Source organism: Engystomops pustulosus, chromosome 5 (genome assembly GCF_040894005.1).
Source record: "Engystomops pustulosus chromosome 5, aEngPut4.maternal, whole genome shotgun sequence".
NCBI lineage: Eukaryota > Metazoa > Chordata > Amphibia > Anura > Leptodactylidae > Engystomops > Engystomops pustulosus.
Window position 1 is genome coordinate 195,005,279 of NC_092415.1, and position 17,853 is coordinate 195,023,131.

Sequence of the window (17,853 nt, forward strand, 5' to 3'; positions counted from 1 at the left end):
CTGACTGTATACTTATGGTATGGAGAATATAGATGGAGAGGATAATCACAGTTACTAATAATAATTACACAGGTTCCTGTCCCACAGTTATATATAAGGAGATCACAGCTCAGCCTCCCTGACTGTATACTTATGGTATGAAGAATATAGATGGGGAGGATAATCACAGTTACTAATAATAATTACACAGGTTCCTGTCACACAGTTATATATAAGGAGATCACAGCTCAGCCTCCCTGACTGTATACTTATGGTATGAAGAATATAGATGGGGAGGATAATCACAGAGTACCAGCTAGCATGAGATGGTCCCATCTCAAAATATACATTTGATACTGTGTTGAAGCATCATGGGATTGATAGAAAAGCAGAGAGTGAGAGTAATCAACTAAATATGAAGATGGTGATTACGTTAAGAGAAGGATGCACTTCTAGAAGTAGCGAAGTAAGTAGAAAGGAAGTGTAGAGTATCAGGTCGTGGGTGCAGGGATAAAAATTCAGAGCCCTTACTTAATTTTTAGATTTTATGGGTATACAATAACCTCCCAGGAGTCTCTGAACAGTCCCAATGCCTCCATGTGCATCATCTTCCAGCCTGAACGCAACCCATGTCCTGTATAATATTTCTAGTTCTAATAAAATAAATTGCAGATAGTGAAGCGGATGTGAAAGCTTCAGCGATACGATCGATCATCTGCTTCAAAGTTTGCAGAGGACTACTCTCAACTTTGGCCAAGTTCCCAGCTTCTGTCATGAGGCAGCACTTACACAGCACCACAGGAACACTCATCTCTATTGATGATTTGTGTTGAAAATATACAGCAATATCTATGTGATCCATAGCATGAAGTAAGAGGAGACGATTCAGAGTACAATCTATAAGTTACTTCCCTTTAACTACTTCCTGAAACATCTATTTCCCATTTTGTTTTACTCCCAATGTGCCAAAAGCTGTAATTTGTACAAGTTCCATTTAAATACAAGTCTGAGGCTTGTTTTTTGCAGGATGGGCAGTGTTTTCTAAAGTATTGTTTCTATAGCATTTATTGTAAAATTTCCTTAGTGTTTATTTAGTTTCAATAATCTGAAATAAAATATAAAAGTCTGAAAACAATTTTGATTTGTCGCCCATCCCCAGTAGTCATTAATATATATATATATATATATATATATATATATATATATATATATATATATATATATATAGTGCCCCTCAATGTAATATAGTTGCTTCCAGTTATAATAACACCCCCTTGAATTATTACACACAATTCTCTCCCCAAATTAATGTTAGCATATGAGATATATATACATACATATACACATATATATTATATATATATATATGAGATATATACACACTGACAAACATATACATACATACACACACTCACATACACATTTAATTTTAATATATACAAGGATTATACTATATTGCCTCTCATTATTATAAAAGATCATTTTATAAATATAGCACCAGAACTTGACTCAATACATAAGGATAAGAGCAAAGCCAAGCTCAGTATAAAACTACAGAACCAGAGCCAAACTCAGTGGGGCAGATTTACTTACCCGGTCCATTCACGATCCAGCGGCGCGTTCTCTGCGGTGGATTCGGGTCCGGCCGGGATTCACTAAGGTAGTTCCTCCGACGTCCACCTGGTGGCGCTGCTGCGCTGAAGTCCGCCGAGGCCCGCTGAAATGCACTCAAGTACACTGGCCTATTCCTGGTGAAGGTGAGTGCAAGCTCCGAATCATTTTTTGTTTTTTTAAATGCGGCGGTTTTTCCAAATCCGTCGGGTTTTCGTTCGGCCAAGCCCCCCGATTTCCGTCGCGTGCATGCCAGCGCCGATGCGCCACAATCCGATCGCTTGCGCCAAAATCCCGGGGCAATTCAGGGGAAATCGGCGCAAATCGGAAATATTCGGGTAACACGTGGGGAAACCGGGAATCGGGCTCTTAGTAAATGACCCCCAGTATGTTAATACAGCAACAGTTCCTAGCTCACTATATAAATACAGCACCACAACCAAGCTCTGTTTAGAAACATAGCAGCAGAACCAAACCCAGTAAATAAACACAGCAACAGAACCTAGCTCAATATGTAAGTACAGCACCACAACAAAGCTCAGTATACAAATAGAAGAGCAGAACCAAACTCAGCATATAAAAACAGAAACAGAACCTAGCTCACTATATAAATAGATAACCAGAACCAAGCTCAGTATATAAATACAGTATTGAAACCATAATTAGTATAAATATGCAGCTCTAGGACTGGGCTACATAAAGAATTACAGCACCAGAGCCACGATCAGTCCTAAGCAGTAGCAGAAGCGAGCAAAGTACAGAAATACAGCATCAGAACACAGTTTTGTACAGTATATATTATTAATATATAGTACCAACAAATACATTTTTCATATTTTATATACAGTGCCCCCTTTTAACTTTCCCTGGTTTACATTTACACAGCGCCCCCTATCTTAAAGGCATATACAGTACAGTATTGAATTTAGTGAAGGCTGAGCGTGCACCTCCACCAATCTGATACTTAGGACTTATCCTTAGATTACAGAAATTATCACGCATATATACTATGTGGCTACCATCCAATCCTGACCCCTGACACAGGGAATTCGCCATCTGGACCCCAATCATAGTGTCACTGACTACAGGATATTTCACATTAGAAATTAGGAAGAGGCTTTCCGAATACTGACAAATGATTTCACATGGAAACAAAATCTATTTATGAGAAACTTATCCAATGATTCTTTTTTCCTTTAATAGTTTTTCCTTCAGTCAAAATATGTAAGTGCAGGAAGCTGAAGGACGGAAATCAATAGTACGACATCACTCACTGCCCGTCGCATGCACACAATGCGTGCACAGGCAGAACACGGATTAATGGGACTGTCCTCTTAAAGACACATCTCAAATCCACGGGACAGATTGCCCAGAATCTGACCACTAGGACCCCAAGGAATCAGGGTAATGTGGGAAACTATAACAGCTCCGGGGGCACACGCAGTGGAAAAGCTCCGGGGGCACACGCAGTGGAACAGCTCCGGGGGCACACGCAGTGGAACAGCTCCGGGGGCACACGCAGTGGAACAGCTCCGGGGGCACACGCAGTGGAACAGCTCCGGGGGCACACGCAGTGGAACAGCTCCGGGGGCACACGCAGTGGAACAGCTCCGGGGGCACACGCAGTGGAACAGCTCCGGGGGCACACGCAGTGGAACAGCCCCGGGGGCACACGCAGTGGAACAGCCCCGGGGGCACACGCAGTGGAACAGCCCCGGGGGCACACGCAGTGGAACAGCCCCGGGGGCACACGCAGTGGAACAGCTCCGGGGCACACGCAGTGGAACAGCTCCGGGGGCACACGCAGTGGAACAGCTCCGGGGGCACACGCAGTGTAACAGCCCAGGGGCACACGCAGTGTAACAGCTCCGGGGCACACGCAGTGTAACAGCCCAGGGGCACGAGCAGTGTAACAGCTCCGGGGGCACACGCAGTGTAACAGCCCGGGGGCACACGCAGTGTAACAGCTGTGGGGCACACGCAGTGTAACAGCTGTGGGGCACACGCAGTGTAACAGCTGTGGGGCACACGCAGTGTAACAGCTGTGGGGCACACGCAGTGTAACAGCTGTGGGGCACACGCAGTGTAACAGCTGTGGAGCACACGCAGTGTAACAGCTCTGAAGCACACGCAGTATAACAGCTCTGAAGCACACGCAGTATAACAGCTCTGGAGCACACACAGAATAACAGCTCTGGAGCACATACAGTATAACAGCTCTGGAGCACACACAGTGTAACAGCTCTGGAGCACACACAGTGTAACAGCTCTGAAGCGCACACAGTATAACAGCTCTGGAGCACATACAGTGTAACAGCTCTGGAACACACACAGTATAACAGCTCTGGAGCGCACACAGTATAACAGCTCTGGAACACACACACAGTATAACAGCTCTGTAACACAGACAGTGTAACAGCTCTGGAAGCCTAATGTTTTCCTATGCGCAGTCAGTAATGTGATTTCTATGTGGCGCTGCCCAGTGAATAGCGATTGTTCTCTCAGCCAAAATGACATCACTGGACCCCTGTGGCAGCGCGACTGGCGGCCTTTTCATTCCTTCTTCCTCTTCAAGGTATTTTTTGTTCTTCCATCCTTTGAGGCTGATGGACGAGTTCACTACCAGTCAGATCACGTCCCCCTCTGCCTGGTGCGAGAGGAATTCTCCAGAATGAATGGAATCCTGTACAGACCGGACCGGCACAAAGCTGAATACTCCAGGAGATTAGGTCCAGGAAGGAATCGAGGTGGAGACCAGTCCATAAAACCACAAAGGATCCTAAGATCTCACGCTAATAATATTAACTAAGACACAATGAGAAGGGTCTGGGGGGAAGGGGCCGCCATGGACTGAGACTTTTATAAAGGAATTTTAATTGTTCAGCTGCCACAAACTAGGGGCATTACGATGGCGCATTTCTATTTTGGCAACATGGTTTTTGTCAGATTCTGCGGCGTCAGAACTGACCATCCTTGATCGTATGATTACAGTGATATCCTACAGCACCCCCGCAGGTGAAAATAAGCATTGCGCTGATACACCTGTCTGTAGCTTCCAAAACTTAAAGGTCCCAATGATAATGGGGTTTTCTATTGGGTCATTAGAATAATTGTTAAAGTTGATTTTAGAAGGCAGGAAGCCATGGATAACACATATAAGGAGATTCCCACAGTCCCGGTGCCTGGATCTATGAGTAATGTCCTTGATCTATCAGGATGGATTTTGATGGTAGATTTCCTTTAAATTGCCAACATAACTCTGGGATAAAAAAGGCTTTATAAGTCTGGAACTCATCATGTTTAATGATAATAATGAAATGACCTATTACTTATAATATATAATAAATTTATAATAAAAATAAGTAATTTTTCAGGGCCCCTCTAGGACGTCCTCGGGATGCAATTTCAATTACAGGCAGTTACATACAACATAGGTTCAGTAGGTTTGTTCTTAAGTTGAATTTGTATGTAAATCGGAACTGTATATTTTATCATTGTAACTCCAGACAGAATTTTTTTGGTCTCTGTGACAATTGGTCATCAGAACCAGGAGTAACAATAAAGCTTCATTGCAGACACCTGTGATAACTTTTACAGCTGATCATTGTAGCCTTAGGGTGATGCCACACATGGCGTTTTGAACACGTTTTTGGGCCGTTTTTGAGCAGTCCGTTAAAAACCACATCCGTTTTTGTCCGGTTTTCCGAATTTTCGCAATTAAAAACGGACAAAAAGGCATGCGTTTTCAAAAAACGGATGCGTTTTTTAACGGACTGCTCAAAAACGGCCCAAAAACGTGTTCAAAACGCCATGTGTGGCATCACCCTAAGGCGAAAGTGCAGTAAATTACCAACATCCAGAGGTCTGTCTGTAACGAGGGGTCGTCTGTAAGTCGGTCGGGTGTTCTTAAGTAGGGGACCGCCTGTATTACTATAGAAAAAAGGGGTCATTTGTATGAAATGAATCCATAAAGGGGGGGGTCTCACCATAACTTTACATGGGGTCCCATCAATACCAAACATAAATGTATAGGTACATAATCGCCCCGTCATGTCCGTGCTGTGTAGGGACAAACCTTACGGATAAGGGGGGGGGGGGGAGTATTCCGACACTTCCAGGAGAAAATAAAGAATTCTAAGTAAAAAATGTCCCAGAATTGTTATTATAGTCGGAGTCTCTCCGAGTCAGGAGAGGCGATGGATCCCTTTGTTATATTATACAGGCAGCAGCGTTATCCCTGTCCTGGAAGGATGAGCTCTATTCATATTTCACCGGGTCTCCTCATCTCTGCCAATGTCTGGCACCTCCGATTTTTTAGGTTTTTTTTTTAAGAAAGAAAATTCAGTTTTTAGAAGAATAAAAGTTACTTATTGTATCTATTTCAATTTCTTCACTAAACGTGACACCTTAAAAGGGGTGTAGTTTACTCAAATGGGGTCTTCAACTTGACAAAGTTCACGCCGCGCCAATATGCATCTCCAAACCGTCCCGGATTCTGTTGGACGGTCCTGGATTTCTTTTTGGATGCACACAGAGTTGCGTACAGTGGTGAAACAAGGAGCCGACAGCTTCCTGCTCCACCATTAAAACTCTGCCGCTGCTGTACAAAGGAGCAAGAAAGGAGAAGGGGGTTAACAGATGCATTATAATGATGGGGGCATTATTAACAGGGGGTTCTACGGGGAAGGAGGGCGAGGCTACAGAAATTATAAGGAGTGGGGTAGAAAATAGGGGACATTTTAAATGGGGGACAACAGAAAAGGAGGCATTATATGTGCCAAAGGAAATCTACTATAACAATCAAGCATGACAAACCAGGGGCACTTACGATATGTCTATAGAAAAGGGGGGTTATTAGTTGGTGCATAGAGGGGCATAGAGGGGGCATTATACATTATGTGTACCACAGGATGGGGCGCAGAGTGGGGTCCATAAGATGGGAGACCATACAGTGTTGGTGGGCCACAGAAAAGGGGCATTATACTATGTTAGGGCTATGGGGATATCATACTTTTTGGGCACATTAGAGGGTGCAGTAATGGGCAGGGAAAAGGCAGGGCTTTGACATCCCTAAATTTGGGAGATATACATCTACCTCCTGTCATAGGATGTGTTCCATTGAAAGCCCCTCCAAAACAAGATGTACCCCTTATACTTTACTTGAACCTCTAAAAGAGAAGACCCCACAATGGTAAGAGATAAGTGGGCTCCCCTCAGATAAGCAGAGGCAAGACCTTCCCCATGTTTATTTCATAGGACAGAACAAGGTGGAGTCTCCCTTTAAATGGTTTATGAAGACGTTCTGGTTCAGTGCTGATAGAACTCGTCCCGGATGATAGTGAATTATGTACAGCGCTGCGTTACAGCAAAGTGACATCTCTCCTGGGCTAAATATAGCTCACAACATAGGAGTGGTAAGTGGCCAAAAATAACCAATATATTGTATGCAAACAGACCCACACGACGGAAACTAGGTCAATGTTAGACGGGCGAGCGGAATGTTACAGTATTTTATGGTAGATATACAGGAGAAATTTCTTATTGACATGTGTGGAAATTAAGCCATTAAAATATGCAACTCAGCTGCTGCAGAACATCAGAATACACACCTCAGCTGCTGAGCACATCATAATACACATGTGAGCTGCTGCAGAACATCATAATACACACCTCAGCTGCTGCAGAACATCACAATACACACCTCAGCTGCTGCAGAACATCATAATACACATCTCAGCTGCTGCAGAACATCATAATACACACCTCAGCTGCTGCAGAACATCAAAAACAAAACAAACCTTCTCCAAAGTATCATAATACACACCTCAGTTGCTGAAGAACATCATAATACACACCTCAGCTGCTGCAGAACATCATAATACACACTTCAGCTGCTGCAGAACATCATAATACACACATCAGCTTCTGCAGAACATCATAATACACACATCAGCTTCTGCAGAACATCATAGTATACAGCTCAACTGCTGCAGAACATCATACTACACACCTCAGCTGCTGCAGAACATCAAAGTATACACCTCAGCTGCTGCAGAACATCACAATACGCATCAGCTTCTGCAGAACATCATAGTACACACCTCAGCTGCTGCAGAACATCATAATACACATCTCAGCTGCTGCAGAACATCATAATACACATCTCAGCTGCTGCAGAACATCATAATACACATCTCAGCAATGCAATGCAATTGCATCCAACCATAAAGCCACATATTACTTTTATCTGTGTGTGAGAACGCTGTACTACAACCAGTCACCTGGAGGTTTTCTGTCTGACCTTCCTGGTCCACGAATAGAATGCGACATCTGCAGTGTAGACTGACACACTGCAGTATAAACACTGAACGGTGACACCTTACGGTTGCCTTTTGCTGCAGTTATCACGTAAACACAACCAGAAATAACTTACCTTCATTTCTACTGTGCTCCCGTCTTTTGTTATATGTCTCTCCACGTAATCTGAAGACAGCAGGTCACTGGAATAGACAAAGGAAATATTTGTTATTTGCTAACAAATCTAAATAGTATTCTTGGTTCTGGTAACGTATCTATGTAGTGTTCTTGGTTCTGGTAACGTATCTATGTAGCATTCTTGGTTCTGGTAACGTATCTGTGTAGTATTCTTAGTTCTGGTAACGTATCTGTGTAGTATTCTTGGTTCTGGTAACGTATCTGTGTAGTATTCTTGGTTCTGGTAACGCATCTGTGTAGTATTCTTAGTTCTGGTTACGTATCTATGTAGTATTCTTGGTTCTGGTAACGTATCTATGTAGTGTTCTTAGTTCTGGTAACCTATCTATGTAGTGTTCTTGGTTCTGGTAACGTATCTATGTAGTATTCTTAGTTCTGGTAACATATCTATGTAGTATTCTTAGTTCTGGTAACATATCTATGTAGTGTTCTTGGTTCTGGTAACGTATCTGTGTAGTATTCTTGGTTCTGGTTACGTATCTATGTAGTATTCTTAGTTCTGGTAACATATCTATGTAGTGTTCTTGGTTCTGGTAACGTATCTGTGTAGTATTCTTGGTTCTGGTAACATATCTATGTAGTGTTCTTGGTTCTGGTAACGTATCTGTGTAGTATTCTTAGTTCTGGTAGCGTATCTGTGTAGTATTCTTGGTTCTGGTAACGTATCTGTGTAGTATTCTTAGTTCTGGTAACGTATCTTTGTATTATTCTTAGTTCTGGTTACGTATCTATGTAGTATTCTTAGTTCTGGTAACTTATCTGTGTAGTATTCTTGGTTCTGGTAACGTATCTGTGTAGTATTCTTGGTTCTGGTAACGTATCTGTGTAGTATTCTTAGTTCTGGTAACGTATCTGTGTAGTATTCTTGGTTCTGGTAACATATCTGTGTAGTATTCTTAGTTCTGGTAACTTATCTGTGTCGTATTCTTGGTTCTGGTAACGTATCTGTGTAGTATTCTTGGTTCTGATAACGTATCTGTGTAGTATTCTTGGTTCTGGTAACATATCTGTGTAGTATTCTTAGTTCTGGTAACTTATCTGTGTAGTATTCTTGGTTCTGGTAACGTATCTGTGTAGTATTCTTGGTTCTGATAACGTATCTGTGTAGTATTCTTAGTTCTGGTAACGTATCTGTGTAGTATTCTTGGTTCTGATAACGTATCTATGTAGTATTCTTAGTTCTTGTTACGTATCTATGTAGTATTCTTAGTTCTGGTAACGTTTTTGTGTAGTATTCTTAGTTCTGGTAACGTATCTGTGTAGTATTCTTAGTTCTGGTAACGTTTTTGTGTAGTATTCTTAGTTCTGGTAACGTATCTGTGTAGTATTCTTGGTTCTGGTAACGTATCTGTGTAGTATTCTTGGTTCTGGTAATATATCTATGTAGTATTCTTGGTTCTGGTATGTATGTAGTAAGCTGGGTTTCCTCATGTAATACGTTTACTTACGTTTAAGTTTATAAGTAACAAGTTTTATTATATTTGTTTTTATGCAAAAAAAAAAAACCCTTCAGATTTTTTTATAAACTCTGGACCATTAGGAACACCAAAATATCCGTATAGCCTAGGGCCTGTTTTAGGGCTCATTCAGACAGACGTTTTTGAGGTCCGTATCCTTTTTTTGCGGATGGCATCCTACTGACCCATTGATTCTTATGGGTCTTTTTTGCAGATGTCAAAAACAGATGCGATACACGTGTTAAAAAAACAAAAAAAAAAACAAACAAGTGTAGATTCAACGCGGGCTGCACCCGAACCTCACGTGTCCGCAATCCTAGCGCATGCGCCATCTGAATGAGCCCTTAGTTTCATACTTATGAATGTATAGGTATAAGTATAATAATTGGGGGGGGGGGGCACAAAACTCCTATTGGCGGTCCTGGCTGCGCGCTACGCTTCTACGTGTTTTCTGTAGGAGCCATGGAATGGCCATACAACAGTTTAACATAAGAACTGGTAATAAAATAGCTGAAGTATAAGTTATTCATGGACCTAGACGTCCCACTAATAACGCACATAAAAAACAATCAATATACCTGAACTTTTCATACTTGACAATCTGTAAAATAGTTGATATTAATCATTTATGTCGTCTCCGGCTCCATTAACAGTAATGTACGGTTATGATCGCTTCCCTCCTGGAGCTATTTATTCCCCCTGCATAGGAAGTCAATGCTAAGGACCGGCGCATAGTCGTCAGTGCAGATCTATAGGTGTATATAGTGGTAACTGTCACCTCCTATATACACAGACTGTACCTTATAACACAATTTTACTGATTGTTTTATATCTGAATGACATCAGCCGTCTCACTGTCCATATTCTTACATTAATAATACCCAAAATTCCCGCTTCATTGCGTCTCCGCAGTACATTGTAGCAAAAGAGGCGTGGTTTTTCTTGTCCTATCCTGGAAAACTTATTTGCATATTTCGCCAAATCCACTAGTGGAGCATCAATGGCTATAAGTTTCCAGATGCCTATAAAGGGTGCGGTCACACGTCGCGTTTACCGCATGCGTTTAAAAAAACGCACTGCAACAGCTGAAGGGAGATTTGCCTAATTAAACAGCTGTTAACACAAGTGTTTACAAAACACAAATGTGTTAACAATGCGTTTACAGTTGCTTTTTGTAAACACACGTGTGAACAGCTGTATAAATTAGGCAAATCACTCTTCAGCTATTGCAATGTGTTTTTTAAACGCATTGCAGTAAACGCGACGTGTGACCGCACCCAAAAGGGGTATTCTCATTTCAACAAGTAATTGATATCGTTTGAATAATGAAGCGTTCCAAATCCAAATTTCCAAATCCAAATTTCCAATATACTTTCAGTATTAAAGGGGACCTATCAGCAGATTTTGACCCCCCTGACTAACAATGCCTCCTGATAAAGGTTTACAAGTCCTGCCCATATCACCTTAAATTAGCACTGTACCTTAATTACAGACGGTTTTCTGATATGTAAATTAGCTTTTGTGACTCATCTCTGGTATCGGTGACTCTTCTCCCTCTCAGGCTGGCAGTGAACCACGCCCCCTTATTCTGACTGACAGCTCTGTGTCTCTTCAAAACACTGCCCTGCCTCCTTGTACTTGGGGACCGTCTGCTAATATTCAACTACAGACATATAAAGCTCTATGTACAGATGGGAAATATTTTGTCAATTTTTTTTACACGGTGCCTTGTGTTACATTCATGACATGTGACCAGTGACATCATTGCAGGTCCTTTAACCTTCTAATAATAGCAAACTGTACACCATGTATGTGATTACATGAAATCACAGCAGCCTCCATGGAGGATGGAGAGGAGTATAAGTCCATGGAGGCTGCAGTGACTTCATATGGTCAGATACATGCATGGGGTACAGTTTGCTATTATTAAGAGGCTAAAGTACTTGCAATGATGTCACTCCGGTCACATGACATGAACTGTGACCAGTAAGGAGGCATAAGGCATGGGAAGGAGTAGATGGGAGGGGCCGGCCTAGCAGGATAGCCCCCTCTGATGCCAGATAATATGCCAGATAATACAAGATAAATATAAGATAGTCAGTCAGTTATTAGAGCTCTATAGAAACCTGTCACTGGCTGTATAAGTGCAAATGTGGTGCCAGGTTGCCTTTAAATCCTCATGGTTTTCTAGATCTCAGCTCTCTGTCCTGCTGTGGAAAACTTCTATATTTACCATGATCACACAGGTGCACAGCTCATTATAACACTTGGCTCTGATTACTCTGTGATATAACGAGCCGTGCACCTGTGTGACCATGGTCAGATTTCTGTCCACAGGAAGTAAACATAGAAGCTTCCTATAGAATGACAGCAAGCAGAGATCTAGAAAACCGTGAGGAATTTTACAGAAAGTATATTGAGAAATTGTATCATTTTTCATCATACAGAAAATTACATTAATATCCCAAAGTGGGAATACCCCTTTACCTGCCTAGTGGTCTGGTGATACATCCCACTTTCTTGTTGTAATACATAATTATTTTTAGGAGTACAGGCGGTCCCCTACTTAAGGACACCCAACTTACAGACGACCCCTAGTTACAGACGGACCCCTCTGCCCCCTGTGACCTCTGGTGAAGCTCTCTGGATGTTACTATAGTCCCAGACTGCAATGATCAGCTGTAAGGTGTCTGTAATGAAGCTTTATTGATAATCCTTGGTCCCATTACAGCAAAAAATTTAGAAAATTCAATTGTCACTGGGGCAACAAATTTTGTCTGGATCTACAATTATAAAATATACAATTTTGACATACATACAAATTCAATTTAAGTACAAACCCAAGGGACCCATCTTGTACGTAACCCGGGGACCGCCTTTATATGGAACCTGGATGGAATGGTCACACCTGTAGCAGGAACCTGCTGACATTTTTTTATTTTATTTTTTTAAACCTGTATTTTATACATTTATTGTATTGATTGGTGTTTTGTTTTTTAAAATTTTTTTTTTAAATAGAAACTTATCAATTTTAATGTTATTACTCAATTGTAGAAGAAATGCTTCTTAAGAAACGCTGGTTAGGAGCCGGTGTGGTAAGTGCAGGGTGCAGCAGATTTCCCAGTTCTCCACTAAAGACAATAGAGAAAACGCTGATTTGCTAAATCTTTGTTGTGCATCACAAATGGCTCCTGCGCTCATGAGAAAGGTCTTGCATTTTTTATGACCAGGTAGAACAGAGCGGATGTGAGGAGAGGAAGTCTAAGAGGAAGACACCGTAAACGCGCTAATATATAGGAGACTAGAAGGATATACAGACTCCCTGGAGGGGGCTTATTTGGGTATTGAAGGACCTATTTTTACTGGACTGAAATCTACCACAAGGATGCTGTGCATCTAAACCAAGCACACTCACATGCCGGCGTGCCCCGCTCTCATGCCGGAGTGCCCCGCTCTCATGCCGGCGTGCCCCACTCACATGCCAGCGTGCCCCACTCACATGCCAGCGTGCCCCACTCACATGCCAGCGTGCCCCACTCACATGCCGGCGCGCCCCAATCACATGCCTGTGTGCTTTTTGCTTCTTATAGCTTCGTTTAAAGAAAAAAACAAGTATTTTAAAATTATGCAAATGAGCCTCATGGGCTCCTGGCTACATCATAGAAGCTGGCTCCTTTGTCTGCTAATTATATATGCCTTCATTATTCCTCCTGTATAGCAGGTGGTGCTCTATATAAAATTTTAGGTAAGTTCTGTATAGTAGGGGGGGGCGCTCTATATAAATTATTAGGGAAGTTCTGTATAGTAGGGGGTGCTCTGTATAAATTATTAGGGAAGTTCTGTATAGTAGGGGGCGCTCTATATAAATTATTAGGGAAGTTCTGTATAGCAGGGGGCGCTCTATATAAATTATTAGGGAAGTTCTGTATAGCAGGGGGCGCTCTATATAAATTATTAGGGAAGTTCTGTATAGCAGGGGGTGCTCTATATAAATTATTAGGGAAGTTCTGTATAGCAGGGGGCGCTCTATATAAATTATTAGGGAAGTTCTGTATAGCAGGGGGATGCTCCATATAAATTAATCAGGGTGGCATTGTATAGCAGGGGGGTTCTCTATAAATGAATAACATGGGGTCTGTATATATACAGACTATATATTAATAAGGGGTTCTGTATCGTAGGGGTAGTGCTCTATATAAATCAAGGGCAGTGTCTAGTCAGTGGGCGCTCCATTCAAATAAATAAGGGGGCTCTGTAAATAAATTTATGAGAAGGGCACTGAATCTTATGGCAGACTCTCAGTACAAATTAATGAGGGGGGCACTGAATCTTATGGCAGACTTTTAGTATAAATTAATGAGGGGGGGGGGGGTGGCACTGAATGACCCCATGAGCAAAAAGGTTTGTGTAAAGCAAATAAAAAGTGAAATCATTAATTATTTTATTGTTCCTCCTCAGGAATATCCATTTCCTGGAGATGCATATTTCTACAGATGCTGATGTACCACAATCACTATCATTGACCACCCCAGGGCAGGGTGTAACCAGGATAATGCTGCTGTCATGGACTTCCATATACTGCAGTCCTGATGAAACTTACCCAGGAGAAGGCCCTATGTGTCACGGACGCTCACAAGGGGCTGTATTAGAGTCCATTGGAGAATTCGCCTGCCAGTAATGGGATCAATAAATAGAAGCAAGCCAGGGTATCGCATATACAGCCCCGCTGTGTGCCAGGAATCGTGTCCTAAAGAGGAGCCCTCACCTCCCCTGACCCGCCTGATGTAGGAAATACATTTACTCCCCATGAAATAACGAACCTGAAGCATCATATCCCCCTGCATAATAAACGACTGACAACTGGGTGTTACCAAAGTGGTGTGTCCCTACACTGATTGGACACCTCTAATTACCGGTAGTAACACATCCAGCCTGTACCAGGAACTAATTTCTACAAGTAGAGTTTGGATCCAGCACCTTCACCTCTCTGTTCAGCGCCAGGGACAACATTTCACATACTGTAGCTGTGCATCACAGGGAACATTCCTTGTCATTTGTTGTAAATAGAATTATTCTGGCTATAGTCAAGGCTCATAGGCTGTCTGCTCTGACTTCTTCGCATGATCTCCTAAACGTGTGTAGCTAATGTGACAGGATTGTTGTTATGTTTTGTTTCTCCCCACGTGTCTTTTTTATGGTTATAAGGCTAATAACATCTACCATCTAATGCTCCTTTCATTGGAAATGTATATAGCCCATGTTTGGGCAGATGTTTTTGTCTGTGATTGTTAAAGATAAAACAAAAATAAATAAAGAGTTGAACAAAAAGAATTATTCTGGCTACTTACAGCCACCTCTAGGGGGAGCTAACTACATGTAAATTGAGAATCTATGGATAATTCTGATAATGGTTGAACCACAAGAGATATTGCAACTCTGCCAATTAGCTTGTTAAATGATTCTGGTCTTTTAAATGAAACATGACTACCTTCCCAATAGAAATAAAAACTTGCCATTGAGGCAATATGGCGGCCATTTTCTAGACATAATATAATATAATAAGATTCTAAAAAAAAGGGTCTTCTGGGACTTCACAGAAATCCATTCCTGACTTCCTGATGTTCCTTAAAGAGGGGGTCAGCTCTAGGACGCATGGTAAAAGAGGGGGTCAGACATAGGACACATTGTTAAAGTGGGGTTCAGACATTGGACACATTGTTAAAGTGGGGTTCAGACATTGGACACATTGTTAAAGTGGGGTTCAGACATTGGACACGTGGAAATAGAGGGGGGCGAGGTGTAGGACACTTGTATAAGAGGGGATGAAGTGTAGGACACATGGTAAAAGAGGGGGTCAGGTGTGGGACACATGGTAAAAGAGGGGGTCAGGTGTAGGACACATGGTAAAAGAGGGGGTCAGGTGTGGGACACATGGTAAAAGAGGGGGTCAGGTGTAGGACACATGGTAAAAGAGGGGGTCAGGTGTGGGACACATGGTAAAAGAGGGGGTCAGGTGTAGGACACATGGTAAAAGAGGGGGTCAGGTGTAGGACACATGGTAAAAGAGGGGGTCAGGTGTGGGACACATGGTAAAAGAGGGGGTCAGGTGTGGGACACATGGTAAAAGAGGGGGTCAGGTGTAGGTCACATGGTATAAGAGGGGTCAGGTGTGGAACACATGGTAAAAGAAGGGGTGAGGTGTAGGTCACATGGTATAAGAGAGGGTGAGGTGTATGTCACATGTTAAAAGGTCAAACATTGGACACATTGTAAAAGAGGGGGTCAGGTGTAGGAAAAATGGTAAAAGAGGGGTCAACTGTAAGTCACATGGTCAAAGGGGGGGGCATCAGGTGTATGTCACATGGTAAAAGGGGGGAAGCATCAGGTGTATGTCACATGGTAAAAGCGGGGGGCATCAGGTGTATGTCACATGGTAAAAGGGGGGGGGCATCAGGTGTATGTCACATGGTAAAAGCGGGGGGCATCAGGTGTATGTCACATGGTAAAAGGGGGGGGGCATCAGGTGATTATTAAAGGGGAGAAGATCTTGACTAAGAGATTGACGTATGTCTTGGTCTCTATGTTCAATCATGGGTTAATTAGGACTCACCTTACAAAAGTCAAGAGGGCTGTTGGGGCCCTGCATAAAAATCCCTAACACATGGTAAAAGGGGGGGGGGGGGCATCAGGTGTATGTCACATGGTAAAAGGGGGGGGGCATCAGGTGTATGTCACATGGTAAAAGGGGGGGGCATCAGGTGTATGTCACATGGTAAAAGGGGGGGGCATCAGGTGTATGTCACATGGTAAAAGGGGGGGGCATCAGGTGTATGTCACATGGTAAAAGGGGGGGCATCAGGTGTATGTCACATGGTAAAAGGGGGGGGGGGATCAGGTGTAGGTCGCATGGTAAGTATGGACCCTGTGCTTCTAGTTATGTCTGTGTATGGGGCCTGATATAAATACTTGTTGGTTGGGGGATGGGTGTCCAGTCCCTGCAGATGAATGGGCCGGGCCGTGGGATTCTTATATTCCTGATGACTTTGTCCATGGCTGTAAATCCTCCGGCTTTCAGATATAATTCCTCCCTGTAGTTTGTCTGAGCCGCTGCGGCTGCGGGGAAATCACTTGTATATCGCACGGCATTAATGTGATCAACCTCATACACAATCACCTAAGAACGTGTCCGACAATCCCCCTGCCCACAGATTATGGGGGGGTTACAGCAGCACAGAGGGAGGAGGCAAGTATAACCCAGGAAGTAGGTTACACTCTCATTTACACCTGGGGCAAAGGTTTAACCCTGTGATGCCTGGTTGGCTACACAGGACCCCGGGCATATGCCCTGGCATTCTGCCTCACTCTACACACATTTACTAAGGACTTTGCGCCAATTTTCTGCAGGAGTTGCAAACTGCTTGCACAGGTATTTAAATAGTGTCTGCGCCACATTTGTGCCGCACGTGACCCTTTCGTGTCATAGCTGCACTAATCTTCATGCAACACAAATTCCTGCCCTGAAGGGGGCAACAGAATTGTGTCGCACGCCCCTTGTTAAAGGTGCACCAAAAAAAAAAATATGGTGCACTCTGTCGGAGCACACTACACAGGTAACTGCACATAGTACACACTGCACTGGTCTTAGTAAATGTGCCCCAATCTATGTCTTCTCCGTAATAAAAAGTAAATCAACATCTTTTTCCTGTAGCTCTGCATTATGCAGTTCCTCTGCTATTCCTCCTACAAAAGTATAAATACATTGACAGCTATATGTTACCAGCTAGTTACAGCCATTCCGTTAAAGATGCAATGTAACCAGATTTAACCCATTAAACAACTAGTCCTCTCGGGTAGGGGATGAAACCTCCTTTCCAGAATTCCCTCTTTCGTGTTAAACCCCAACTCTAACTACTGTATATACTCGAGTATAAGCCGACCCGAGTATAAGCCGAGACCCCTAATTTCAACACAAAAAACTGGGAAAACCTATTGACTCGAGTATAAGCCGAGGGTGGGAAATGCATTGGTTACAGCCTCCCAGTATATAGTCTGCCAGCCCCTGTAGCATACAGCCTGCCCAACCCCTGTAGCATACAGCCTGCCCAGCCCCTGTAGTAGGAAAAAAATAACACTGTACTCATCTTTCCGACGTCCCCATAGGTCCTCTTCTGTCTCAGACTGTCTCAGACAGAAGAGGACCTATGGGTGACATCAGAAAGGTGAGTTTTGTCTTTATGTTTTTAGTTGACTCGAGTATAAGCCGAGTTAGGGTTTTTGAGCACAAATTTTGTGCTGAAAAACTAGGCTTATA

General features: G+C 42.8%; 1 protein-coding gene across 7 annotated transcripts in view; it reads right to left on the bottom strand.

The window, feature by feature from the left end:
* The window catches only part of ADAM22 (ADAM metallopeptidase domain 22), a 127,045-nt gene that overhangs the window by 66,457 nt on the left and 42,735 nt on the right, over positions 1-17,853 (bottom strand). For all 7 annotated transcript variants that reach the window (XM_072154238.1, XM_072154240.1, XM_072154242.1 and 4 more), the window contains exon 4: positions 8,024-8,090. In XM_072154238.1, the coding sequence (XP_072010339.1) occupies positions 8,024-8,090 (67 nt within the window). The remainder of the gene's footprint in view (positions 1-8,023; positions 8,091-17,853) is intronic.